This window comes from Anomalospiza imberbis, chromosome 5 (assembly GCF_031753505.1).
Source record: "Anomalospiza imberbis isolate Cuckoo-Finch-1a 21T00152 chromosome 5, ASM3175350v1, whole genome shotgun sequence".
NCBI lineage: Eukaryota > Metazoa > Chordata > Aves > Passeriformes > Viduidae > Anomalospiza > Anomalospiza imberbis.
This window is the reverse complement of record NC_089685.1, coordinates 12,650,302-12,677,362: the sequence shown is the minus strand read 5'-3', so window position 1 is coordinate 12,677,362 and position 27,061 is coordinate 12,650,302. Positions and strand designations below refer to the sequence as shown.

At 37.0% G+C, this 27,061-nt stretch overlaps 1 protein-coding gene across 2 annotated transcripts in view; it reads left to right on the top strand.

The window, feature by feature from the left end:
- The window catches only part of ORC5 (origin recognition complex subunit 5), a 59,557-nt gene extending 33,443 nt beyond the window's left edge, over positions 1-26,114 (top strand). For both annotated transcript variants that reach the window (XM_068189638.1, XM_068189637.1), the window contains 2 exons: positions 21,993-22,105; positions 25,561-26,114. In XM_068189638.1, coding sequence (XP_068045739.1) covers positions 21,993-22,105; positions 25,561-25,606 — 159 coding nt within the window. In that variant the 3' untranslated portion in view covers positions 25,607-26,114. The remainder of the gene's footprint in view (positions 1-21,992; positions 22,106-25,560) is intronic.
- Positions 26,115-27,061: the final 947 nt, after the last annotated feature.

Below are 27,061 nucleotides of genomic sequence, written 5' to 3'. Positions count from 1 at the left end.
AGACTGGGGGCAGTGATTGATCTGTACACCTTCCCACTCATTCTTCCTGCAAATTAAGTTGTACTGTCACTCTGCAGTGAGTACTTGGGAAGAGCCTGCCCAGGGTTGCATTGCATAGCTGGCAAGCTGGTGTTGGCCTTCTCATCATTTTTTTTCTGGACTGCTATTGACTTACTCCTAAGGACAAGGTGCTGAAACACATCTCTTTCTGATAGAAACTTATTTTGTAGAATTCTGTGATGATGACCTGTCATTTTATATCCTTGAACTTACAGTCTGAACCCTACAGCTTTGAACTGTATTTCAGTTACAGCAACTATAGACTAGCTCAGTGTCATGTGGAAAATGCTCTGAAAGTGATGTTTTCAATGTGAGAATGCTGAGTATGTCAAGAGGGGTTCTTCTACCTTTGTTTTGTGAAGTATGAAATAAAAAGAGGTTAGGTATAACCTCTGCAAGTGCAAGTCATAGAAGATTTACCAAAAAAATAAAAGACTCATAAGTTATTTAAATTTCAGGAAGTGTTTCAGAGGTAAAATTTAAAAATATTACTGAGATTCAGTGTGGATTTTTGGGCAGAGTTTAACTGGAACTAAAATTGAAATATTTGAAGACAGATCTAGTTCAGATGAGCAAATGCTGCTCTGTAGGTGTGTTTGTCTAACATGTGATGGTGCAACTTTAACTTCATTCAGATGAACATTCATTACCCTGCTGTTAACCATGTTGAGAAAGGTGTTTTAAAAAAAGAAAACAAACATGAACAAAAACTCAAAACCAAACCCCAAATAAACAGACAAAAATCTCAGTTTCAAAAATTATGTACTTTCAAATTCTTCTTATATTGTTCTCTTGTTTTCTGATTACTATTTTTTTATGAATGTGATGAAATTTATGTATGTTGCCATTTCTAACAGGACCTGATTTTAGTCTCTGTAGCAGTTCTCATAGAATATTGAGAGGTATCCTTCTGTGTGTATGTTTATACATACTTTTTTTTTTCTGCCTGCTCACCTTCCCTAAATGTTTCCTGAAATACAATATAAGTGAACTTTGGGAGCTTCATCATTCTATTGTGAACATTGTAAAACATTCCACTATGAGAAACAGAATATGCAGGCAATATATCTATGTCTTCTGAAAAGTTTTGAATTCAGACTCTGTTTAGTCAGTTTAAATAAGCATAGGAGATGTGGTAGCTGGGATATTTTTTGAAAGGTGTAGCTAGAGAATATGAAGAACCAGGTTTGTCTATTTTAATAATTGAAGAGTGCTGGATGTGTTGTTGACCAGCTGTGACCTACATAAGATGAACTAGTGGGTGTTCCATGTTCTAGATATCTGCGCAAGAAATATGAAAGACAACGTCAGAAGAGAAAGTTATGAATTATAGACAGAAAAAAACCCCTGGTGTAGTAGATACAGACAGTAAGTAAACAGATTGACTCAAGAGATTACCACACAGACATGAGAAGAAAACTGAAGATTGTTGTTATAATATGATCTTTTCCAGCCTTTTTTATTTATTACTAGCATATGGCCTAGGAAGACTTTTTGCAACAGATATCTTCTAGTGTGGAATGGCCTCTAATAGTTGTATGACACTGATGGTGTAGAGAAAAGCTTTTTAATAATTGGTGTGACTGTAGTGCTTGTGAAAGATGCTAGACTGACAGTCTAGAAGACTGGGAGTCTGATGTAATCTGTTCTGATTCACTGAACAGGTATAGCAGAGGCATCAGTGACACAAAATCTCTGTATTGCTTTTTAATTATATCCTGAAAAATCTACCTATTGTTTTGAGCTGGCTGCCTCTTAGTTAATAGTGACAGAGAGCTGCTGTTCACCCTAGTACTTAGCTCTTACAAATGAGCTTTTGACGAGAGAAGCTTTCTGTTTAAATGAACAACTTCTGTCCTGAAATGTGATGGGCTTCCAGTAGAAGTAGTGAAGGGAGAAGGATGGCTAACAGGGAGCACATGGTAGTGACTGGAGGTGTTGCACAGTAGGCTGGTGTTGCACCATAGCCTGCCTTTTTCCTTCCCTCCTAGACAAATCATTGAGACCTCGCTGGTTTTAACCTTGTAGTAGGCATTTTGTGGGACTAGCCTGTGGAATGCTATTTGACCGGTTGTTTTAACATGTTTTCCATGCAATAATGACCAGAACCAGACCATCTCTTAATGACTGGGAAAAATGAAAAGGTACAGGTGGATATTTGACATGGCAGAATCTCCATAGCAGTGAAGAAATGTACTTTTATCCAAGATTAGGTAAACATTCAAACCAATCTCTTCTTCTCCTCTCCCATATCAAAAATAGCCCAAATTTTAATTCTGCTCAGCATCTGGAATTTCCTAGAGTGAACCAGGCTCCAGAGCAATTTGTGGTCTCCATCTTGCTCAGGTGAAGCTTTTGTAACTTTACATTGTGCTGGGGCACAGGGGTTAACTCAGTGTGTTGGAGTGATGAGGAAGAAAGATAGCAAACAGGATAGGGAGTCATCAGTGTGACAGGAGATAAAAAGTAATGCTTGAAGTTATCATATAATTTTCTTGTGATTGAAAGTATTTATGCAGATACTAAAAATGACGAATGCAAAGAAAAGAGATTAATTATCTGTACTCCAAAACCCAAAGGTATTTCAGACTGATTACCCAAAAATAGATGGTGCCTAAAACCTGGAAAAAGACCCAAACACAGAAATAAGTAACGTAAACAATTTATTAGGCACTTACATTGTATTTTTAATAGCAGAAATGCTGGTCTCTAGTGCAGGTAATTTCATTTTTTTTCTGTGATCATTTGACATGAGCAGAGAAGAGATTTGAGTCTGATGTTTTATTAAAACAAACAAAAGGAAAAAAAACAAACAGAAAAACCTACACACATCAGTGAAAAGTCAATATAAAGTGGTAAATGCAAGCTGGTATGCATAAGTGGATATGACCTGGAATAAAGCTGTTCAGAGAAAAGAAAATAATTGCAAAGCAGTAACACTTAAAAGAAGATGTAGGCATGAGGACTGGAAAAAATTAAAGGCTAGAAGGGAATGACTTGTGAAGAAAGATTAAAGGAAATGAACACATGTAATTATTACTTATAGCTATCTGTGTGCTTGGTGATGTTCAGATGAAGAGAGATGATCCCTACACTAATTTGGCTAAATAACTACCAGGGGATGATGAAAATGTCTGAAGGTATTTATAGTCTTCAAGTGCCAAGAAAGGATTCATTTAGAAGAGTTCAAAAACGTCTAAGTAGAAGTAATGAAATAAGATGACCTTTTTTAGCTTTGAATACTATAAAAAGCCCTTCTTTTGGAGATGGTAAGGCATGTGATAGTCTCCCCTGAAGTTTTAATGCAATGCCCCACTGCTTGAGGTATTGCAAATGATAGTAGACAAAGCATTCAGATACAAACTTGAAAGAAGGGAAAAGAATTTTGCATTGGTAGGAGGAGAGTGAAGATGACTTAATAGATATTTTCTATCTTTAATTTTGATGGTCTCACATGGTATAAATTAACAAAGTAAGACTCATGGTATACTACTGAAATATAATTTATGTAAATTTGCTTTAGAATAGGCATTAACCTCGATCCTTACTTCAATTCTGCTTTAAGCCTTGCCTTTGATACAATAATCTTAATTAAAACTGAATATTTCATGATTTAACTCCCTCTGCCTCATGAGCAGAACAATACTCTTATCTGTGTTACCTATAAAAGTGCAATCCATATAGACTATTGCATCAGATGATAGGTTTGCTTAAGGTCATTTTCATATGAATAAAAGTACTGACAAAGAGCAGTTTAATTTGTTTAAAAATTATTAACTCTTATTTTACAACCAAATGTTAAAAAGCTAGTTAAATAATTTTTCATGCATGTTGAATTAGGAAATGTTGACCTAATAAATACTATATTTTTTTGGACAAAAAAAAAAAAAACAACCTGCATGAATGAGGAAAAAAGTAAGTATTGGCAGATGTGATGTGTGTCAAGTGTGTAATCATGTAACTGTCAATCAGTGTCATCTTCATAATACTTCTAACTGGATTAGGTGAGGTAGTAAGAGAAAAGCTGTTCGCTTTCATGTTAAATCCTAATATGTTCTAAAAGGAACAGGTAGGAATTTCAAATGGGCATGAAAGTTTGCCTGTTTTTTTAATTTTTGGAGGGCTTTTTGTTGTTGATGTTGGGGGTTTTGTTGTTTGTTTCTTTTATGATTATTTGTTTTGTCATGATGTTAGAACAAATGAAGGCTGTTCTGGATAAGTACTGGAACTTACCCTTCTCTCCAGACACATGACCATGTAAGCACATGCAAGACACATCCTTAATCTGGGGGTACTTTGTAGTTGCTGTCACTGACACAGGACAGGCATCTTCAGGTTGCTCACTGCTTATAATTGGAGACATTTGTAAAATGACTTTTTCCAACTTGAAAAAATGTGCAGGTATTGTCTTAGTTATTTTGTAATAATCTACAATAGAAGTTCAAGGAAAGAGAATGTAGTATCAAGTGACAAAACTTAATAAATTATATATATATGTGTGTATATATATATATATATATATATATAAAACTTAGTCTTAAAATGTAGAAGGCAAGCAAACCTTTGAGTATTCATCTGTATTGAGAAAGGCCATCTTTATCTGAAATTCTTTAATTCTTTGTTGAATTTAAGGTGTCAGACTAAATACTTTGGATAAAAAAGCAGCTGTGATAAATCTTGATATCTGGACTGCTTCTTTACTGAGTAGCTGACTTAAGTGGGAGTTTCATATATGTCATTGGAATCTTTGGTTATGTCACATATTTAATGGACCCAGTGTAAGTCATCAGTCTTTTTCTTCCTTGGTTAAATAATATTTGCCAGTCACTTTCAGCAGGATTTGAGATCTTTTTCTCTCATTGTTCTAGTTTTTTCTTTGTTGGCTCTAAATATCAAGTTGCAGCTGTGGTACATTGGACATCCACAAACATTACATATATACTGATACCTTTACTTCCCATTCAGAGCATAAGAAACATAGCAGTGTGCATTTATTGTGAACAATTGTCATATAAAAGATTTTATTGTCTATTTTTGGGCACAATAGCCTTCTTATCAGTTCATTACCTTATTGGATTCAATACTTAGAGAGAACCTGAGAACAAATTTGTAAAATTGAATACATTTATTTGCTGAAGGAAAAAATAAAGTGAATAGTTGTTAATATCATTTTTACATTTCTAGTCCTCCCATTAGATCTTTACATGAGAATGTAACACCTGATCACACTGAAAAAAATGAAACTCTTTGCTTTTGTAGCACCATTTCCCTGTTTTTTTGCCTGTGTCATCTGTGGCATTCTCAAGTGCAGCTTTTAATGGCCACAGAGAACACGGGAGCTGTGGATTCTGTGTGGGTTCCTAGCACCAGAGGATGTTGTGTGGCTGGTTCCAGGGAGTCCAAAGGGTTAAATGCAGTTAAGCTTTTCCTCAGCTTTCTGGGAACCTGGCAGTGGCTTTCTTTCAGTTGCTTTGTAACAGGAGGAACAATACCTGAATTCAGCCTTGGGTTGTGTTGGAGAGGGGGAAGGATTCAGGTTATAGTGTCAGAGGCAGCAGTTGCACTCGGGCAGTACCAGCAAGTGCTTCACCCTCTGGCTGAAAAAAGGGGAATGTTAACAAGGCAAGTCTCAGATTAGACCATATGTATGTAGGGTTTTGTTGTTATTTAATCCATTTCTCTCTGCTTGTGGTTTTCTTTTTAGCTAAATTAATCATGCTGTTTTGAATAGGCTGCATTCTGCCACTGGGAACTGTAACTCTGATGCTGGCTGGTGATGAGCCAGCCTAAAAGCAGGGGGACACAGTTTTTTTGTGGCTTGCACTCAGGCAGGAGTTCGAGAGTCTTGTCACTTGGAAGAAAATAAACATTTAGAAACTGAAAGTTTCTGAGCCTAGATAACGATGATGAAAAATAACCTCTGAAAATTTTTAATAATAAGATACCATTCTGTTAGTCAACTGAAAGGAAATTGTTTCTGAATTAATGTTTAACAGTTTGTGAAGGAGGTGAACATGTTTATGACTACTGACTGTATTTCATCCACGATTTCTAAAATGAGCTACTGTTATTAAAGACCACCAAGATGGTTTGGTCAGAGGAGGCTGCATGGGAATCTCATGATTGTTTCAATTTTCTGGATTTTCTAGTTTCTTTTAGAGAAGGATTTGGGTTGCATTCCAAGAAACAAGACAAAAAATATCCCACCAAGAAAACAACTTGTCATAAGGATAAACATGTCGGTGTTTGGTTTCTGAGTTACACATTTCTCACATCCAAACTGTTTTGTCTGGAGCAGGAAGATGCAGCAGTAGTAGTTGTGGAGAGCTCTGTTAAGGCTGCCCCTCCCACGTGCTCAATATGTTTGAATGTGATGATCCTTTGGACCTAACCAAGACCCACGCACAGGGTGTGGAGCATCTTAGGCTGAGAGCATCTTAGGAGGAGCAGGAGGCTTGTAGAGGATAAGGGGATATAGTGAGCCATAGCAGGGAGCTGCTGCTGTGCTCCAAGGCAGCGGTCACAAACTGAAACACAGGAGGCGTCAGGAAATGCTTTCTTACTGTGAGGGTGACAAGTGCTGGTACAGGTTGCCCAGAATGGTGGTGAAATATCCATCCTCAGAGATGCTCAAAAGTTGTCTGGACACGGTTCTGGGCAGCCTGGTCGAGATGGCCCTGCTTGAGCAGGAGGTTGGACCAGATGACCTCCAGAGAACTCTGCCACCTTAACCATTCTGTGATTCTGAGTTGTGAGGGAGATGGAAGAGCTGAGGTTGTAAGGGACATGAACAGAGGGTGTTAGAGATTTTTGCATTGGGAAAGGCTTATGAATAGAAGTCTTTCTCACAAAAAGTTTTCATATTCTAGTATATTAAAGATTAAAGATTTTTATCAAATATGTTTAATTAAATTAAAGGTTTTTACAATACTGAACTTTCATACACCAAAATTCACAGCTTTTAAATAAAACAAGATTCAAGGAAGGCTCTGAAGGGGGCTTCTGGCCAGAGAGGCTTCTGGTCTGAGAGACTCTCAGTTGTGCTGTCTCAATTGATAATGTATATTTTTTTGTAACATGCTGCTGTTTTTATGAACTTGTTTCAAGTCCAGTCATAAGGCTTTCAGAAATCACCATTATAGAAAACATTGCTTTAGCAATGTTTAGCAGAAGCGTTTAGCAATGTTTCTGTTTTTAAAGGCTTTAGTTATTCATGAAGTAGTAACTTTATCATGCATTTCAAGCAGTAAGTGTGAGTCGAGGATACAGTACTGCAGTGATCATTATTAATTTGAAATACAACAAGCTTTAAATAAAACTTTTCAACTAGCATGTGGGCTAAGGGTTCCTGTGAGTAACTAGCTAGCCAATTCATCTACAGGAAGAATAAACAGCAGCATGATGGCTTATATTGGGTGAATTTGTCCTAATTGTTTAGTGGCTTGTTAAATACCTTAAATGTCCAGCTAATTCCAAAATCGTCACTTTTTCTTCTTTAACAAAAACAAACAAAAAATGTCTCCACTGCATTTGTATTATTTATACTTGAAGTGGAAAAAAAGGTTTCCATACAAAAACTACAGGCAAATGCAAAATTAAATAATTGTAAAAGGAGACATTATTTATATCACTTCCGCAAATGTAAGACTCTTGGGTTTTAACTGTTCAGCTACTGTATGGGAAACATACATCTCTAGTAGTTTTTGGTTTAGGAACTGAAATCTTGGTACTGATTGTTGAGGGCTTTAGGGGAAGGGAGAAGGCACCTAAGAACAGCCTTCTTTATACGGAATTGTAGGTTTTACCAGTTCAACTACTGGAATTATATTTATGTATTTTTATATATTATGTTTTTATGTTAGAGCTTCATAGGGAGGTATTAAATTTACTCAGTAGAGTAGGTGTGTGTGTATTTATGAAGGACATATCATTGAAGCCTGTATTTCAGAAAGAATTCTCTGCCAAGGTAAGTTATATTTGGATGATTTGGAGAGTTCCAATTCCATGAAGAAGACAGTTTAGTGACTTAAGGTTTTGCACAGCGTGTATGGCGTGTGTGCATTAATGTGCATATACATAAATTGTTTCTAGTACCTGAAAATAGCCTCTAAGAGATAGCCAAAATTAGCTGCACTCTTCATTGCTGAAATTGGTTGAGTGTAGTTTTGTTTCTACACTTAAACTCTCTAAGTTGTTTAGGACGGTAAATAAACCAAAAAAAAAAAGTGAGGAAGGTGGTGACAAGATCATCTTTCTAAACAGCATTTGTAAGTCACTTCTTTAAAGTAATCTTTTAAAAACATGAATTTTATGCATCCCAAACACATCCTCCAACTGTGAACACTAGATTAAATTCATTCTTTAACATTTCATATGAGAGAAGCAGATGTACTGCAAATGAAGTAAAAAGATCAAAACTGGAGGTAAAATAAGAATAATTTATCCAACTAATATGTACATGTGATTAGTTTTATCTCATAGGCTGCAGGATAATACTATTATTTTTTGTAAAATAAGAGTTTTGTGGAAGTCCTTGCCTGCTTTCCTAAGAATGTGATTTTCTTAACAGAATCATAAATGTTTGTTGATATCTCTAAGTATCTACATGGTATTTTATTTCTGAGAAAACTAAGTTTTGTATAATACATATTCACTCCTTGACAAACCTCCCCCACTGCTTCTAAAATGTCAAAGCTGAGCACAGGGATTTAGCCATACAAGTTCTATTGAGATTAATTGGATTTGTATGGCTAAATCCATGCAGTTCTTTGGAAAATATTGCTGTCCCTTATATATAGAAAATAAATACATGTTTACAAATATAATATCACAAGAAATATTTTGACAGAGCAGTAAAATCAGGTTTAATTTATGTTTGGAGATGAATAAGTTTTGGTTTTCTATAAACTAAGGGTTCCTGTTTAAGTATACTGAGTGAATACTAAGCATGTGCTGTGCTTGCCTTAGGGCTTCATTTTTTTAAATGCGTGAACCATTTACATAGGAGTCTTCTGTACTTCACTCAGGAGGGGGAAGAGCATTTCTGATTCATTAATCCCCTTTTCTTTTTCTAAGTAACTGGGTCCTTCACATCATGCACTCAAGAGGTGTAAAATATACAAAGAAGTGGGAGGGACAGGCAAAATGATGCCTGGCTTGCTATAAGGTATAAATTCAAAATCTGTTTCTTTGCAAGAAGAAAAATAGCAAGGGGAAAAAAGGGCAGCACTAAATCTACTGCATGTGCTTGCATGATATGCAGGTTTGGGATAATTGTTTTCTCTCTTGTTCAATAAAGTGAGTTGTTACCATGGTAACATTTATATTGCACAATTTCTCTGTTACGAAATAAATGAGAACAGTTTTAGAGTCAGAAAAGTCTTTGTATGGTACCTTTTTATTTTCTGTATTTTTCAGTGCAGAATTGTGTCTTAAAATTTTCTTGAGATGACAAAGTTTTGGTACACTTTCCAGAAAAAATTGGTCAGTTTTTAACGGTATGTAGTGGTTCTGCAGAACAAGATGTGCAAGATCTGGGTGTAAAATTGAACTCAGCCATCCGGCAGATTCAGACTGCCTGGCAGCTCAGAGGAATGGTCTGTATGTCCTGATCCAATAACCAGCTCCTGGCAGTGACACCTTGCCTGTGTTACTGTGTCACATTGGACAAGATGTGTTGAGAACTTCGTAAAAAGCAGGTCTGAGTCTTCAGTGGCAGAGGAGCAGGTGCCCAGGGTGAGTGTTTAGAACCCGAGCATACCCTACACAATATTTTGGTCTCTGCTGCTTGTGCTTCTCTTACTGAGGAATAGTAGACTGATAGCACCACTTCCTGACACGCTGGTTCTTTGATAGGGTGTTTTTTTAATGTTTACTGGCTGCAGGGCAGATTCTGCAGTGGACATTTTAAAATACCCTCGAGCAATACTTCTGTTTCTGCTTTCTGAAGAGATTCCAGAAGATAACTATGGGAGCTACTTGCCCATTATGTAAAGCTTATGTGCAAGGCTTCCAAGAGGTGCGAAAATGTTCGGATATAACGGTTGATTGGAATGACAGGTAGCTTTTCATCAGACCCTAATAGTGTCTTTGCCAATCATAACTGCTTCTCTTTGTTCAGTTCTGTTTTTCTCCTGTATTTTCTCACTACAGTAGGCATTTCAGTATGAGGTGACTTTTTAATCTGTTGAGATAAAAGACTTCATTGCTTGCTTGATTCTGCCCTGCTTTTTCACACCTTTCTGTTGATCTCTTGTATGAATTTTTCAGTTTGGTGATCAGGATAGTATTTTTGAGGGGTTAAGCCATTTTAAAGTGATTTAATTTTAATATTCAAAACATCCAGATTTATAATTACTGAATATTGTTGAAAAGTCTTCACACAATGATTATTCACAAAATAGAGTGGCTATCACAGCTATCAACTCCAAAAAGAAATAAGTTCATTAGTCACGGGAATATGAGAATATGAAAAATCGTTCCTTGACTACACTGTATTCCACTGAAACTAACATAGGATACCCTGTGGAGGTTCTTTTATGCTTTTCAAATCATAGATTCATTAAACTTGGAAAAGACCTCCAAGCTCATCAAGTCCAAGCTTTGACTGAACACAACCATGACAATTAAACCGTAGCACTAAGTACTATGTCCAGTCATTTCTTGAACACTTCCATGGCTGGTGACTCAAACACCTCTCTGGCCAGCCTGTGCCAATGGCTGACCGCCTTTTCAGTGAAGAAATTCTTCTTGATTTCAAACCTGAACCTCCCCCCTGGTGCAACGTGAGGCCATTTCCTCTTGTCCTCTCTCCCTGGTTGCCTGGGAGAAGAAGTCAATCCCCACATGGCTTCAGATTCCTTTCTGGCAGTTGTAAGGAGTGAAAAGGTCCGCACTGATACTCAGCAGCCAGGAAGGTGGCTGCACTCTCCTACACATCTGCCTACAGAAAACGCTGTACAAACTGCCCTGACACATCCAGTCTGTCCTGTTTGCCCACCCATTTTACTGTGCTTCTGGTCACATGTGCTCCCTAGAGCTCTTCAAATCTCCCTCAGGTGCTCTGGCATCACCCTCCCCATGTCAGCCTCCCTCACAAGAACTGCCAGGTCCTCCTGAATCTCTGTGCTCTCTTGTGTTTCACTCACTCTGGGAAGTCCCTGCCAAACTCCTTGTGTTTTTTTGCCCCAGAAGTTACTGTAGTCACCAGCCGTGTAGGTGCTGTCGCCACATGCCTTCCCCACTCCACTCCTGAATGACATGGAAATTACCTTTTGCAGCATGTGACTATTTTACACTCTACCCCATAAATGATTTGCAATTATGTAGAAGCAGTATAGTCAATGTTTGCTAACTACACAAATTTTAACACATTGTGTATATAGCAAGATGTTTTTAGGACTCTAAGGAGTGGTTGTCTCTGAATGTTTCTGTCTAGCAAAATAGACAGAATTAGCCTTGAATGCTGTAAAGGTGGAGAAATATTAACTGACTACATACTGTTACAAAGAAATGTTCCCCTTTAGCAGTTATTCCCTTCCTACATATCCTTTGTCTAATCCATTGACCAGCCTTGTTGATGGGTGTGGCAGCACACTGGTTCACTAGTTCATTGGTTGGCTTTTTACCCAACACATGTGCTTGCCAGACAGGAGTGTCAGAAACTGTTTACTTCCAGGTTAGAAAAGCTAAGTGCTACATGGCATAACTAGCAGAATTTCACAGTTGCATTAAAGGGTGACAGAAACTGCATAAAAAACTAGTGTTGTGTTAGAAGAACACAGATTTTTGATTTACAGTTAATTGCTGACAGATGATGTTTCATGCTGACAGATGATATTTCATGCTCTTTATCTGATAAAACCAAGTATAACTGAATAAGAGATGAAAAACGGGTAGTTTTGACCGCTTTGTATGTTACCTATGCAAGGGATATAAGGATATTTATAGATATCTTTTGAAGTTGCATCTAACGTATTTAATGGGTCATTGGACCTAGATTTTTAATATTTTATGACTTTTCAATTCATGGTTGACTGAAAGCTTTGCTTTTGCTAGAAATGGATGTTAGGAATTTATAGCCTCTATTGTAGCATATCTAAACTTATACATTTGTTTAATGAAAACAACACTTCTCACTATAGATTACAACCATCACTGTATGCTATTACAATAGGGCTTGTTTTATTTGTTTTCAAGCATGTAGAGGGCTTCTTGAGTAACATTCCTCATCTTAGCCTTTCCCTTCCTTTTGGTGGGAACTAAATGCTGTAGATTTACTGATTAAGAGTAGAATATTCTCCATGAGGCTATTTGGTTTTCTGGCAAGCTCAGAGAGGGAAGATTCTAGATGTATCCATTTCCTACCAGCACAGAGTGACTTTCAGAAATCCTCTCTTTCCTTGTGCTGCGTGGTGACAGTTGGCCAACTGGAACTGAAACTTACATTCATCCTTGGTGCTTAGTCTGTTCTCCTTAAGGGTACCTGTAAACAAAGGTGCAGGAATATGTTAAACTTAAATGTCCTGGTTTTGTTAGGGAAGTGTTCCAAACAGAAGTGTAACCGTTCCTCTCAGTTGCTGTTGTACAAGAACTTTGTAACTCTTGGTTTATCTTGGCTCCAACATTCTCTTGTCAAATAAAATTCTAATTAGTGTCTTATATGAAAGTAAATCAGGTGCTTGGAGTTTTTTCTTTTCCTCTATTGGATGGCATAAAACCTAGTATGACTCACTGCCATATATTGCTGAGAGCTAGGCAGTTTTGTTATTTCTAATCTCTTGATGTGCAGCCTTATAATAAATTTCTCCTCCAATGTGTTGATGAGTGCATTAAGGTCACAAATCAGCAATCTTTTTAGGTCCAGTTTGACAATATAAGAGGAGCATGAAATGTCATGTTTGAACAGGTCAGATCCCTATGTGTGAACAATTTTATACCTAATTACTGAAGTCTCTGAAGTTAAGAACACTAGGACCCAGTATGTCAGGAATTTTTCTTCCTTACAATTTTATTACACACTTCCCTAAGCATCCTTTGCTGGTACTTTCAAGAGGCAGCAATTGGGCCAGGGAGGATCTTTGTTTTGTACCAATATGTTATACTTACACTCTTAAGCAATTGATACAAGTTGTTTCTATTTTTTTTGTTTTTCTTACTATTTTTTCCTGTTACAGAACCACTAAAATTTGCAGTTTATCTAGTCACAGTGAATGTGGAGTTGATTGCAGTCTTTTGCAATGCATCTTGTGAGTAGCTGAGAAGCAGCATGCTACTGTGGAGCGTCTCTAAAGATCTGTATTAACAATCTGAAGATTTAAAATCAATGCATTTTTAAATTGTTATTTTTCAGAGCAGACTCCCATTTGGGACTACAGTGTATTTTACCATTTCTCTATTCTTGTGGTTGAAATGCCTGAGATCTGTATTTCAGAAGTACTTGGGTCAAATATTTCTGGAATAGTTATTTTAATTAAAGAATTCTTAATATCTTGTTTCTTGTTAATATTTGGATCAGTACTCTTTACACACTTAATTATCATAATCATAAAAAAATATACTGTGTCTACTTTGAGTATCTTTTTTTTTTCTTGGAGAAAGCAAGGTAGTTTAGACTTAAGAGATAGTCCCAAACATCTGATTCTGAGCAATCTCTTTTAATTTCATTATTTCTGCTCTTGCCAAGTGCAAAATACTGATTTTTATCCTCAGGACTGGTTTGAAATCCTAATTACTTGAATTATTTTTTAATGCAAAACTATATTTACAAACACAACTTCTTCACATAGCAGTAAAACTGTACACAGTTCTATAATTTACTGAAATAGCATTAAAAATTTAGGGGCCTTCTGTAAATATATCAAGTCCTATCAGTATCAGAGGTACTGGGTAGTATTTCTAACATTACTGTTTTCCTGTTCTTAATAGAACTTGACTTGCAATATCTAGAAATGTTGCCACTGTGGGACAGATGTTATAAATGAAGGGTGGGGGGAGGCAAAATTTTCTAGATTTGGGGAATTAAAATTATATCCTTGGTCAGTTACACAAAGATTTGCTTCTGGGAAGCAGTCTTTGTGTTGCTTTCTTTATCTTGTAAAAAAGCCTGCCTGGAACCTGAGACCTCTGATGCAAAAAAGAATGAAGGTATGACAGAAGGATACTTCTGTTGGCTATTGCCTGTGCCTTGAAAAATAGCCAGCCTTTGTCTGGTGTCCACTTTGTGAAGCTACCTGGCTTAAGTAATCAAATTAACTGTAAACATCATTCCCCAAGTGTTCCTTTGACCATCTGTTACCATCTTTGGTTTCTGAGATTTTGGAAGTATGAACTAGAAGGGGGAGTACTTTTGAATTAGCTGTTAGTAAGTTGTATCTGTAGTCCTTCTACTTAGGAGTTATGTGTTTCCTGGTTGTTATGGAGTAAATTAGATGTGCACATCTTCAACAGATTGCAGATGCATTCAGATCTTGGGTTTGAAGATCAAAATTAACTGCTGTCATCACTTCCAAGGATCTTAATAAAATTCTGAAAATATTTCCAAATAATCCTCAGGTACAGAAAATAATTTGGTCCTTGCAGAAAATACCACATTAAGCAAATTTCTAGCATGCCTTTCATGCCTTTGTGAAGTACTTTAATTGATCCTCAAAGTGAGGGAACTGACTCAGAAATACTGATTTATCCATGCATCACTCTCTAGAGTTTTTATATTTCTTTTTAAAGTTGATGAGCAGAGCGAGGAAGAGAGTGTTGTGAACTGCCTTTTATTTTCCTTCTTATTAGGCAAATAGATTAATGCTAAAGTAAATGTGCTGAGAGAAAAAAGGAACTTTTTCTTAATTTCTGTATTGAATAAAAATAATGAAGAGAAAGCAAATTCATTAATACTTTGAAAGATTCCTTTAATATTAGGTCCCAAATGAATAAATTATTGAACTGCTTTTAAAAAGTGATGTTACTGTAACAATGAGTGGGCAAGGCTAATCTGTGCAAATGCTTTTGAGACATTAGGAAGGTTTTCAGGAGATGGCGGGGGAAGCTGGATTTTCATCAAGTGGGGTGTTTTATTTTTACAAAGACTACGAAGTATGGAGAGAATACAGTAACTAATAGTGAGAGAGCCCTTATAGAGGCCCAAGAGAAGGTTAAAAGGGGAAAGAGTCGTAGGATGTAGAGGATGCAGATGATATACTTTATCTTTGATGAATGCATCACAGCAGGCACATTAAGTCAGACTGAAAATGGCTTACCCACTGTTTTACTTCTTAGACAGTAAAGCTGTCTGACTACTTCTAAGTAATATCAAATGAGCAGGAAAAATTTAAGACCAGAAAGCAGAGGATGAGCATAGTCTGTGTATGTTACAACTTCTTATTACCTATGGCTTAAATGCCTGCCATAGAGGTGATATTCTTTGCATTCAGCAGCCCATGGTTTTATTTGCTTCCCTGAATGTGCCCAGTGGCTTTCTAAACTCAAAACTCTCTACCACTGACTTTGTAGAGGCAAAGTGTGTTACAGCTTAACTACAGCTTAACTATTCTTGGATGAAGAATACTTCCTTCTGGATTTCTTGTTTACTTTTTAAAATTGCCTTTTTGGTTTCCTGGGATGATTCCTGGATCTTGATTCAGTGTCTCCATTTTAGACAATAGATGGCATTTTTAGAAAAAATATGGTATGTTTTGTTTCTGTTTTTTTTTTAATAGCAATTTTGGGAAGAGAATATGTGAGGAATAGAGATAATGGGAAAGTATAGAGAAGAGTTGAAAGGAAGCTGTACTGATGAGTCAAGATTTGCAGCTAGTCAGAGTAACTAAACAAACCCTAGAAGACCAACTGCTAATTGAAGAGAAAGTATTCTAAAATATGAATAGAGCAAGTGTAGGAAGTGTCTTCTCAAAACAGAAAAATACATTTGCTTCTCTTGAGATTGAAGAGAAAAGCCACAAGGGAGGCCAGTTGCAGGAGAATGGCAACTTCTAGTATGCAGAAAGGTTTTCTGAGGTCTGAAAGACAGAAGAGGGTGGAGTAGTACAGAAAGAAGAGGGGGAAAGGAAAAAGGCAAAATATGCATTTACCTTTGATTAAATGTATGAAATTGGCACTGTTTCTTGTTAAGCATCATTTTGTGTAAATGGGACACAGAAGGTAAGACCAAGTAGAATAAGGCAGAGGTGGTGAACAGGGATTATGCAATGGAGAAAATATCATGTGAGTGGTTCTAATGATCTGTGGAATGAAAACCAGAAGAATTTTCTAGTAAAATTCAATGTTATGTGCCTTGGACTTTTCTGTTCTGAAGAGACACAAGAAAAATCTTTAAGGTGGTGAGTATGATACAAACTGAATGGGTTTAATAGCAAGAAATTCAAGGTCATGTACTTGAGGGTAAATAAACATTTCTTCTGGATTGTTTAAAGGAAGTTTTGGCTGTCTTCATAAATGACTGAATTGCTGATTACAATGAAGCTTTGAAAAAGCAAATGGAGTCACTTGTTTCAATCTGTAAATCACATAGAGTGAAGTGAAATGAAATCAAGGTCCTGGAGACTCAACACAAAATAATGAAACAATACTTATGTGACAGAAATATAAAAGCCCCAAACTAATCTGGGTTAAAGAAAGACATCAAATGCAAACATTCATAAAAGAAACTGTGAAGCAGGCTGGGTCGCACTGTTTGCCCCATCGCATCCTGCACAGCCACCTATGTGTGTCACCAGACCGAGGTGCACAGGACACTGTGGAGCAGCACTGAGGCTGTGGCTGGGTCTGTTGGTGCCTCTGTTAATGTCAGAAAACACATTTTGACTGTGTTCATAATGTAGTTTAAAAATAGAGTTGGATTGCTTTAAGCTGAGATAAAGGTAAAATACCTAGCTGAAGCATGTCATAATGAATGTTTAACTGCAAGGTTGAAGGCTCTAAGTAATTTGGAGGGGTGTCCCTCCTGTTGTATTTTTTTCATGCATTAAAAGCCTTGCACAAAACGTAATTCAGTATCAAAACCTGATTGTTTTGTACAAGCATTCAGAAAAATGTTGATTTATTTTTAATAAATTTATAGAAACAGTTTTGACCAAGTGCTGTTACAAATACATATATTTTTAATGTTCTATGGCTATCTTTCTGTGCGAGCTTTTCAAACAAGCCTGACATATGAGCATACTCTGGCTATAATTTTCATTAAAATAATTTTGAGCAGGTTTTTTATGCTTACATAATTTGTACTAGGGTGATTGAATTTAACTCCAGGAGAGTATTGCACAGTCATTTTGACTGCAGTGTGTTTTGTATATGGCATTGGGTGTTCCAAGTGCTGTGTTGCGTAGCAGAGATTTTTCCATGTGCCCGAATGTGACTGCTGGCAGGGGTAGGTTTTGATCAGGTGCACAGGTTTTGAGAGCTGTGGGATGATGGTGCTGTAAAGCACCATTCATGTGACTCTGGAAGAAGGTAGTACCCTTGTCTGACAATGCTGAATATGGAAAGTTCTTTGTTTCTTGATACGTTTGACGTTCAGAATCTGTGTGTGACTGTAAGCCAGACTGAAGAGTTAGAATTAATTTTACATCTTGGGCAAGATAATTTAATATAATAAACTGTGGAGATGAAAAAAACCACACAGATCATCTAGTATATTTCTTCCAGTTTGAAATTGATCCTCCTTTCATTAATATTTTTCTAGTCCAGTTTAAAATGTACACTTGGTGAGATTTCAGTGACATCTCTGAGGAAGCAGCTTCCCCAAATAGTCAGCACCATTTTCTGTTTAGTTTTATCCTATAGATGTGAGATATGTCCCACATTTTGTCCAGACTTTCCTAGATAGTCTGTCATTGCTTACCCAAACTAACCGTGTGTTTCCCTGTGTCATGGGTTCTAATTCTGCTCAGGTTTTGCACCTCAGTGAATATTTTCTGGCTTCTTGTGGTGTCCTCGGGAAGAGCCCAGCCTTTCTCAACAGACAGCCCTTCCTTCTGGAATCCGTCTCACTTCCACACAGGCATGTGCTCACAAAGCCAGTCTTTGTGTCTGCCTGGGGAATGATGCAAGGCACATCTGTTAGTCCAGGCTGATAGGAAAAAAGCTGCCTTAGAGGATTGCTTGTGGGTTGCTTGTTTTTTCCAGAGGTTTCAATGTCCGTGTTTGACCAGTGAATCTCCAGAAGCAATCTGAGCAGTCATTTCCTCCTGGGAACAATTATCTGCTGTGCTTTTATGATTATTCTCACCTTGGATCCAAGATTTCCGCTCCTGGTTTCTCACACAAATATATTTCAAAGCAAGTTCCATCATCACTTATATTTAAACATACTGGTAAAACCCATTTCTCTACATCTTTCAGATCAGAAAGGGGTTTTTCTTTTTCAGATTTTCTTGTTATTCCTGTAGAAAACTGCATTAATTGTTTATTTTTGCTAGTATTAAATCATCACCAATTTAAGTAATTTAACAAATAACTCTAGAATTTTTCTTCCAACTGTAATTTTTTTGTTCAGAAGATTCTCAATAAATATTCTTTCTTATATCACCCACACAGTCTTTCTGGCTTGTTTCTAGTCTGTTCCTGCCAGATGTTTCTTCTCAAGCTTTTGTGATAATGAAATGGAGCCACTGTACCCATGATATTAAAAAAAAAAAAAAAAGTTAAAAAATATTTCAAAAGCTGTGGTGTATTTTTGGCTAAGTGCAATTAGTTTGGCATTGCATTCATATTTTTCCCATCTGTGTTTCAAATTTTTGATGTGTCTTAATTTAAGAACATATTGCCTCCAAAGTTTTATAATACCTGAACTTTGGAAGTAGTAATTGTTTTTCAGTGCTTAAGTTATAGGTGGTACCTGGAACTGAAGTGTTAACAAGACATGAATATTGGTGAATTTTAAAATTATGCTACAAATATACTGTCTTAAACTCAGTTCATTCCACTGTATCCTGCTTTGCCCAGGTGTATGCCCTGGGTAGGCCCGTAGAGATTGCCATTTTATGCAAAATAGTTCAGCTTCAGAAGCAGAGTGCAAGTTAAGTCTGGTGATGATTTAATACCGTACATGGCTTTTTCTTCATCCTTCCTTTGCTCCTACCCCAGTTATCTGTCAGACGTTCAGCAGAGGTGCTCAAGCCTCTTGTGTCAGAAGGGATTTGGACCTTCTGTGTCCCAGAAGACTTCTGAACCATTTGGTGAGGACAATCATCTTTTATTTATTGGGTCTAGATTCAGCACAGAATATTAGAGAAACTTAATAATTCCACATCTACCACAATTCAGTCTTTTCTATCAATTTATTGCACAAAATAAGTGTCTTGTCCATTTCTGTGGCTGACAGCAGCAGAACTCTCCGGCTATATTATATAAAGCAAGAAAAAATTAGAAGTCATTGCTTTTTGAACTCTGTTGCTGGTTTTGATTCTCCCTGAACCCACTGAAAAAGCTGTGCAAACAAAGCTCCAGGCTGCTGCCCCCTCAGCAGGCAGGCTTTTGGACTTGTCCTTAGGAGATCTCTGCCTTTCTCCTTGTACAGGCCAGGCATCTGTAACTACTACATGTTGAATTCTACTCCAAAGACTAACAAGTTAGGTATTTTAGCTTCTAACATTTGGCTGTCTGTAGGAAAGCTGGTTCCTACTTAGTCCTCTTAAGTATATGTTCTTTGCCTTTGTCTCTGCTGAGCCTCTTTGGAGATAAAACTGTTTCTTGCCTGCATGAATTGAAAATGGCAGTTCTGTCTTTTTAAGGGGTCTCAGGGTCAGAACTTGCTGTTTCTGCACTTGCTTCCTTGTGTTGACATTTATTAAGTGTTGTGAAAGAAATAAGTAAAATGTTGCAGTTTCCTAAATAAGTTCATTACTCTGATCATAAAGAGTAAAGCTACTCTTTATTTATCTTGTAATATTGTATATTAACATTATTTATCTCGTAATATTGTATATTGAGTCTTTGAGTTAATTTCTTAAGTCAAGAACATTAGTGAAACTTAGGGTCCAGTCTGATGTTAGTTCAGATTTCTTGAGTTAGCCTTCAGTAAGGAGTTTACAGTGCTGACCTCATGTTACGTGCAGAGCATTTGGTGCTAGTTAGAAAAGAAAATGTAGAATTTGTTGAAGTATTGCTGGAGCATTTGTGACAGCAAGGTCACTTTTACATCCCACATAAAACTGACCTGGATCTCCAAACTGTGCAGACTTTTTCTGAGGTCATAAGAAACTTCAAGAACCCTCCTGCTATTCCTTCACTGGAGATTTCTGAATGTGAGACAAGCTGCAAGTGTGCAGTGCAGAAGTGATTTTCCAGTATTGATGCACCTGGGTGCAATTATTACAGCAGATTTTTCCATAATGAAAATGGATTTTTTTGAATGAAGAATGGAGAAAAATGTACTCTCATGAGTATTTTAAGAATATAAAACCTAACAAGTTTGAGGTTTATCCCAGTCCAGTGATACATGCAAAGTAATTAATGAACTAGAATCTGAGCCATTTGCCATATACCAAATTCAATTTTCTTTAATTTTGTCAATGCTAAAATTTGATAAAACATGTAATTTATAGACCTGAATTAAGTAAATGGAATTTGTCTTTGTGACTATGTGTAGACCAGCATTCCTTAAACAAACTCCAAAGACTTTTCAGAATTTTGGCATCCAAACTATTGTTGTTTCATGCCATATGAAAGAAAGTTAAGTGCAGGCTGTTAAAAAATTACTTCATTTCTGGGTACCATATTTTTTCCTATTCTCCATAGGTAGGTGTCATTTTTTTTCTATTATATTATTCCTGCTTCCTACAAACACTGTCACAAATTTAAAAACCAAGTGTACTTCCAGCAAAAGAGCAGGGTTATTACTGAGTGAGGATTATTGTTTTATTGATACTGGTAACAACTTGCTGATGCTTTTTGTAGCAATGTGCTTCCTTGAACATTTGAACTGACACTTTCTTTCCTGAAATGCATTATTCTTGAGAAATTCCTTACTATCCTATTATAATTACTCAGAAGTAGGTCATGGTTGGCTGTTTTTTTTTTGAAAATGAAACCTGTGACCAGATACCATTTTGTCACAGAATATAACCTCATTGTCCTGAATTGTCTGTGGTATCTATTGCAAAGGCCAGGGAAGAATATTCTTTTCTGCTTTTACTTCTTTCTTTCCCTGGTATCTGGGAGGAGATAGGGAGACAATGGAATCACTAGTGTCTGTTCCTAACTGAGTCAGAATGGGCTGGCTGTTTTCAGTGGTGGCACCCCATGACTTCACTTCAGTAGTACCGTAGCCATCACTGGAGGAACAAAGTGAAAAAGTATGCTGGTACATTGCTATTTTGGTAAAATAATCAATGGCTCTGTTAAGACACTGTATGTGTGTTTGTAGGCAAATTTCTCTCAATTCAGGCCCTGCTCTTTTTAAGCACACAATCTTCCAGCCTTTTCTTTCCACTCTTCAAATTCCTTTTTATCTAGAGTAGAGTGAAACATCCATCTGTTCAAAATGTGGTATGATCTGGCACAGGAATATCCAGCACTGAGTGGGAAAGTTCAAAAGGCGATCTTCAGGGATAAAGGAAAGAAAATCCTAGTCCTTCCTGATTGTCAGGCAGAGATTTGGAAAATGCTCAGCTCATGCCTATTATTCCTGTTCCTCTGTTCAGAACTCCAGGATAACTTTTGATATGAAGGATGAAGGGTTTAAGCCTTTGTCTCTCACTGTTGGTGCTGAAAATGTAATGGCAAGATGTGTGTGCATTCCTGGGTTTTCTAGCTGCAGAGCTATGTGGAAGTGAACAATGAGCAAGTGGGAGTGACTTTCCAGAGAAAAATGGGAATTATGCCAAATGGAAAAAAATAAAAAAACAAACAAAACAATAAATTGACCACTGCTATTCATGTTGCCAAAAATTACTAACATTACTAGTGTCTCTTGTCCGTAGATCACCTCTCTTGTGACACTGCAGCTGTTGTCCATGGTTGGCCAGAATGACCAGCTTGATGGACCACGATACAAATGTACTGTATCTCTGGACTTCATCAGAGCTATTGCCCGGTGAGCCTGTTAAGAGTTCATTTATTGTTGCATGTGCTGACTTGAAAGAGACCTCAAACCAAGTACTTGCTCAGTCTATAGCTCTTTGCAGACCAGAATAGAAAACCTGTGGATGTTTTCTAAGAATGACTGAATAAGTCTTGTTATTTATGAGAAATGTTGTACCCAAGGTAAGTATAGTCCATTCCTGTTTTGAAAATGATTTATGTTACAGTGGCAGTATGTGTTACAGTAACATACTGTCTGTGCTTAGTAAAGGTCAGGGACTTCATGTGAAAATACTGCTCTAAAATGTCAGTCCATTTCATTACCAAAAAGCACATTATGGTATTTGAATCTGAAATTACATTTGGTTCTTAACAGTGTTGTGCATATGATATAAAAACTATATAGGTTATAGGAATTCTTGCACATAGACTGTCTTGTGTGATCTGTTATTAATACAAGCTAATTTAATAAGTGGATGTAAGTACATCAGCATCTTTGTTTATCCAGAGCCTTCAGTCGTGAAGTCTGAGAACAGTTTGCGACCCATCAGGAGAGATGGCAATAATTTCCAGGCAGAAATACATGCAATACAAGGGCAACAATCAGGCCTATGTCTCCTATTTTATCTGTTGCTGCCACCTTATTAGCAAGTCTTGGATAAACAGTCTATAACCAGAACAGAGCCCAGAAATGACATGTGTCAAAAGGGAGAAATGTTCTCACAGCCAGCTCTTCTCTGTAATGTGGGACTAAGGAGGAGCCTGAGGTGTAGGCTGTATTCCATAACTTCAGTGCACATGAGCTATTAAATGTCCAGTAGCCTTGTCAGTAAATGCAACAGATACACTTATTTCAATTTTCAGTTGGACAGGCTGTAGAATGAAACTTTGTCTGGCTTAGGTCTGGCTGGACCACACTGCCAGGACCTCCACAGCTTTGCTATGTCAGTGTGCTATTCATGGCAGTAAAGTCACTTTGTGAGTGATGCCCTGAAAAAGCTCCCCCTGGAACCAAGCACAGCAGACCATCTGCTCAGCAACATGGATCACTGTGTTATACATTGGGATATATCCTTGAACTGGGTTATTTGACAGCCCTTTCCTTGCAACTTTGACATCCTTAGAAGTTTCAATGACTGCATTAAAGTTGCTGGAAGGTAGAGACAGCCAGAAAACAGGACCAAAACTAGTGCAATGCAACACATGCTTACTGGAGAAAGTATTTGTAGTATCAGAGACACTGTCAATTCAAACCTCAGTGCATGGTAGTATTTTAGCTTGCTTTCCTTTAGGTCTGATGTGTGTGTATGTGTATATATATGTATGTATATAAACTGACTTTTCCTACATGTTATGAGGAAGAAAGCAGTTCTTTTTTTCTCCAAAAGTAGTTTGCAGGTCTTTATTTGCTGCCTAGATAGGGCTATTTAAATTAGATAGATAGATAGATAGATAGATTGGTTTTCAAGTTGGCCTGTTCTGCTTTTCTCCTGTTTCTCCCTTTTTTAAAATCTTGCTTTTTTCCTTTGATAAAATCTTTATTAAAATACACTTTTCAGACCACAGTATTTATTAAATCTTAAAGAGGATGACCTGTAAAAAGACAAGGTTTCATGAACTCATTAGAAATGAGCTTCTGTCTTCTCTGGGTGGGGCTACTAGCTGTAGGATGAAGGCCTGATCTTCTGGTGCTTTAAGAAATTTAATTTCCCATCTGTGCAATAGTTTTGGTTGTATTTGTCACAGAGAAGGAACTACTTTGAAGTTTCAGCCAAAATACATACCAAGTAAGCTGCCCATCTTCTGATCGTTCTTTCTCTGTTACTGCAATAGTACTAAAATAAGTTTGTTAGTCACTAAAATCTTCAGATACCTCAGCCTGCCTGGTTACCATCTCAGCCTATTTCCTAATTGAAGGCTGAGGAGTGCAAAGAATGGGACAGAAAAGGATGCTCCCTCCCCACCCCCATTCAAGCTGTTCAGATTGTCATTTCATTTTCTGTGTTTTTTAAGCAAAAGTGAAGTTTGCACTAAAAACAAAAAAAAAAAGCCACCTGTTTTTGGAAAAGAGTAAAAAACTTGTGTCTCTTCCTGGTGGCTTTTAACGTGGTAACTGCTGAAGTGCACGGTCTCTTTTTTACCACAGGACCTCACATCAGGCTCTATTCTGTGGCATAGACTCAGTCTTTGTGGAAACATCTGTGTTTTACCACATAGTTGTTAAACATGTGGCTGAAGGTAAAGTTAGATGTTTCTTTGTTAGAAATAATTTCTGTTTTAAGAATTTTGAACCTAAGTTCATAAATTTTCTCTAGCTGATGTAGGGCTTTCTTAGTGTTTATTGAATAGAATGGATCTTTTCAGAGAGTCTGTAATAAACCCAGTTGTTATGACAGGACAATTCTGTTTCATTTGGTTGATAAGGTCAGCATTTGTTAGTGTGTATGATTTTGTTTCTGTGGAAAGACTTGTAATTAAAGCACATTTTTGAGTGTTGTGTAAGTCTAACAGTGGCAGTTAATGTCTTTAAATTTGTCACTGGATTAATAAATAGACTCCAGCAGAGTATTCCCTGTTATGTGTCTTGGAGATTTCTAAACTTTTTCTCTGTCAAAAATGATGTTTTATAAAAACTTTTTGAAAAGTGGGTTACAGGCTGATGCATGAACAGAGAATATTAAATGATTGTAGTCCAACAAATAAGAATTCAGCTAGCTAATCTCAGTATTGTTAGCAGTTATTTTTGCATCATTGAATACTTTTTTTTAAAAAACTCTTTTAATTTTATACTTGTCATTATATGCAGTAATTTGCATTATTTATTCAAACAGTAAACCCTAAAGTCTGAGTGTTAGATTGTATAGAAGAATGAGTTTAGAGACAAAAAAAATAATTATATGCTTTATTCTACTGCTGTTTCATTTTGCCTGCCATTAAACTACAAAAGTGTACATTAAAATCTTCTATCCCGTTGATTGGCATTCTTGGATTTTTCAAATTTAGCTATGAACATAGGTCAACTACTGTCAAGACTGAAAGAACACAGGCTCCAAATGAGTACAGATGAAGGAGTACATGCTAAAACAGGTGGTTTGGGAGATGAACAAAACATTCGGTAGCATAAAAGGTTGTTGCTTTGCATCACCAACTAGAACATCAAATTTGCCATAGGAAAATATAATCTTATTGATATTGTTATTTTTTTCATTATTTAAATAAGAGTCTTCCTTTCTTTACTAGGAAGTTGCTGTACTTCTTTTCTAGAATTTTACAAAGTTGAAATAATCAGAAGAGGGGTATTGTAAATAACGAGAGAAATCAAAAATTCATTAATCCTTGCTGGCATTTCTTTTGGGGGATTGCTTGATTTTGATTGTGCAGAATGTCCTGCATGTGCTGTCTCCAAACAGGTTAAAGTCTTAGCACTGTTAAGATGATTGCTCTAATATACTGTGTTTTTGTTTATAGGACCGTGAACTTCGACATAATAAAGTACTTGTACGATTTCTTGTGAAAACAAGCTTCACAGCCATATGGACACTGTGACAATGACTAAGGCAAGCTGTGTTCATCTCTCTACTTAGCTGGCCAGAAAGAAGAGTATTTTGGCTCTTTTGGATTTGTCCAAACAGGTGCTGGCCCAGCATGGAACCTGATGAAAATACTCTGATTGGTCTGGGTGGATCTGTGCAGAGGACTATTTACCAGGGACCCTGGAGTATTTGGAAGCAATGTGTTAATTATAAACAGCAGGGTTTGAGCACAATCTGTTCTAGTCTTAATGATGTTATCTTAACACTGAAATTGCCTGAAACCCATTTACTTAGGACTGCATTTTGCTCTATGAACTCTCCCCAGTGCTTTGAACATGGCAGCAGCCGTTGTTTGTATGCCCAGTCTTTTCACTTCCTCTCCACAGGAATCTTTGCAATTGCCTGCCAAAGCAGCTTTTCCTGAGGCCACCATTTTAGGAGAGTGGAGTAGCAAAGTATAATAAACATAAGAACATATTTAAAAATCAAGCTGGTACAAATTCTTCTTTCTCTTCAGTAGTATGCAGGCAGACTGTTACCCTGTTATATGGAGATCACGATGGTAGGAAACTCTCAATTAGTCACCATATTGTCTTTTTCAGACCATTCATAAATGTTGACTATGAATGTATTTTTACAAAGCTCTGTTTTAAAAAAATAATTGATTCTTAAACTTCTATCCCTGTGTCAAACTCGAAATGTTTTATTTTTGCTTCAAAATTCTATAGTCCTTTCATGCTCATCCAGTTACAGGAAGTGCTAATTATAGTGCCATGTGGAATGAACCTACTTTTAACATGCACACCATGTAATGGCTTTTTCAACACCTCCGTCCTGTAGAGGAGGATGGCATAGCTGCCTCTTCATCAGGAAGGGAGAAATTCAACAGGTGACAGTCTTTCTGCAGCAATTCCCAAAAGTAGTGGAACAGTGAATAACCAATGTGGATTGTAACATAAAACTTTGTCCTTGGAAATAACCTGATGGAATACTCTACAATTGTAGCTTACAAGTATAAGATACACAATTTATGGAGCATGAAAATCCCCTAGTCCAGTTGGAGGTAATTGTCTTCATTATTGTCAAATGAATCTGAAGATTTCAGTAACCCTCTTGAAAACTCCAGGTCCCACAGCCTGTTACTTGGATGTTTTACTCGAGTGCTCACTTTTGACTGTTTGACAGTGGAAGACCATGCCAGGTTCTAAGTTGAACATTATGGGTTTTTTACAGGGAAAAATCATGAGTCTTCCCCCCCCTTGCTCTTATATTAGAAATTATCAAATACTCTAAAAATGTGTAGTCTTTAGTCTTCTTTCTATTGTGGATGTGTAGCCACACTTCTGGATTCAGACCCAAGTGACAAAAGCATCCTTCTGGCCAAGCTCTGGCTTCCTCCCTCAGGGGATTGTGAAAGGGCAGCAATGAGTCATCTC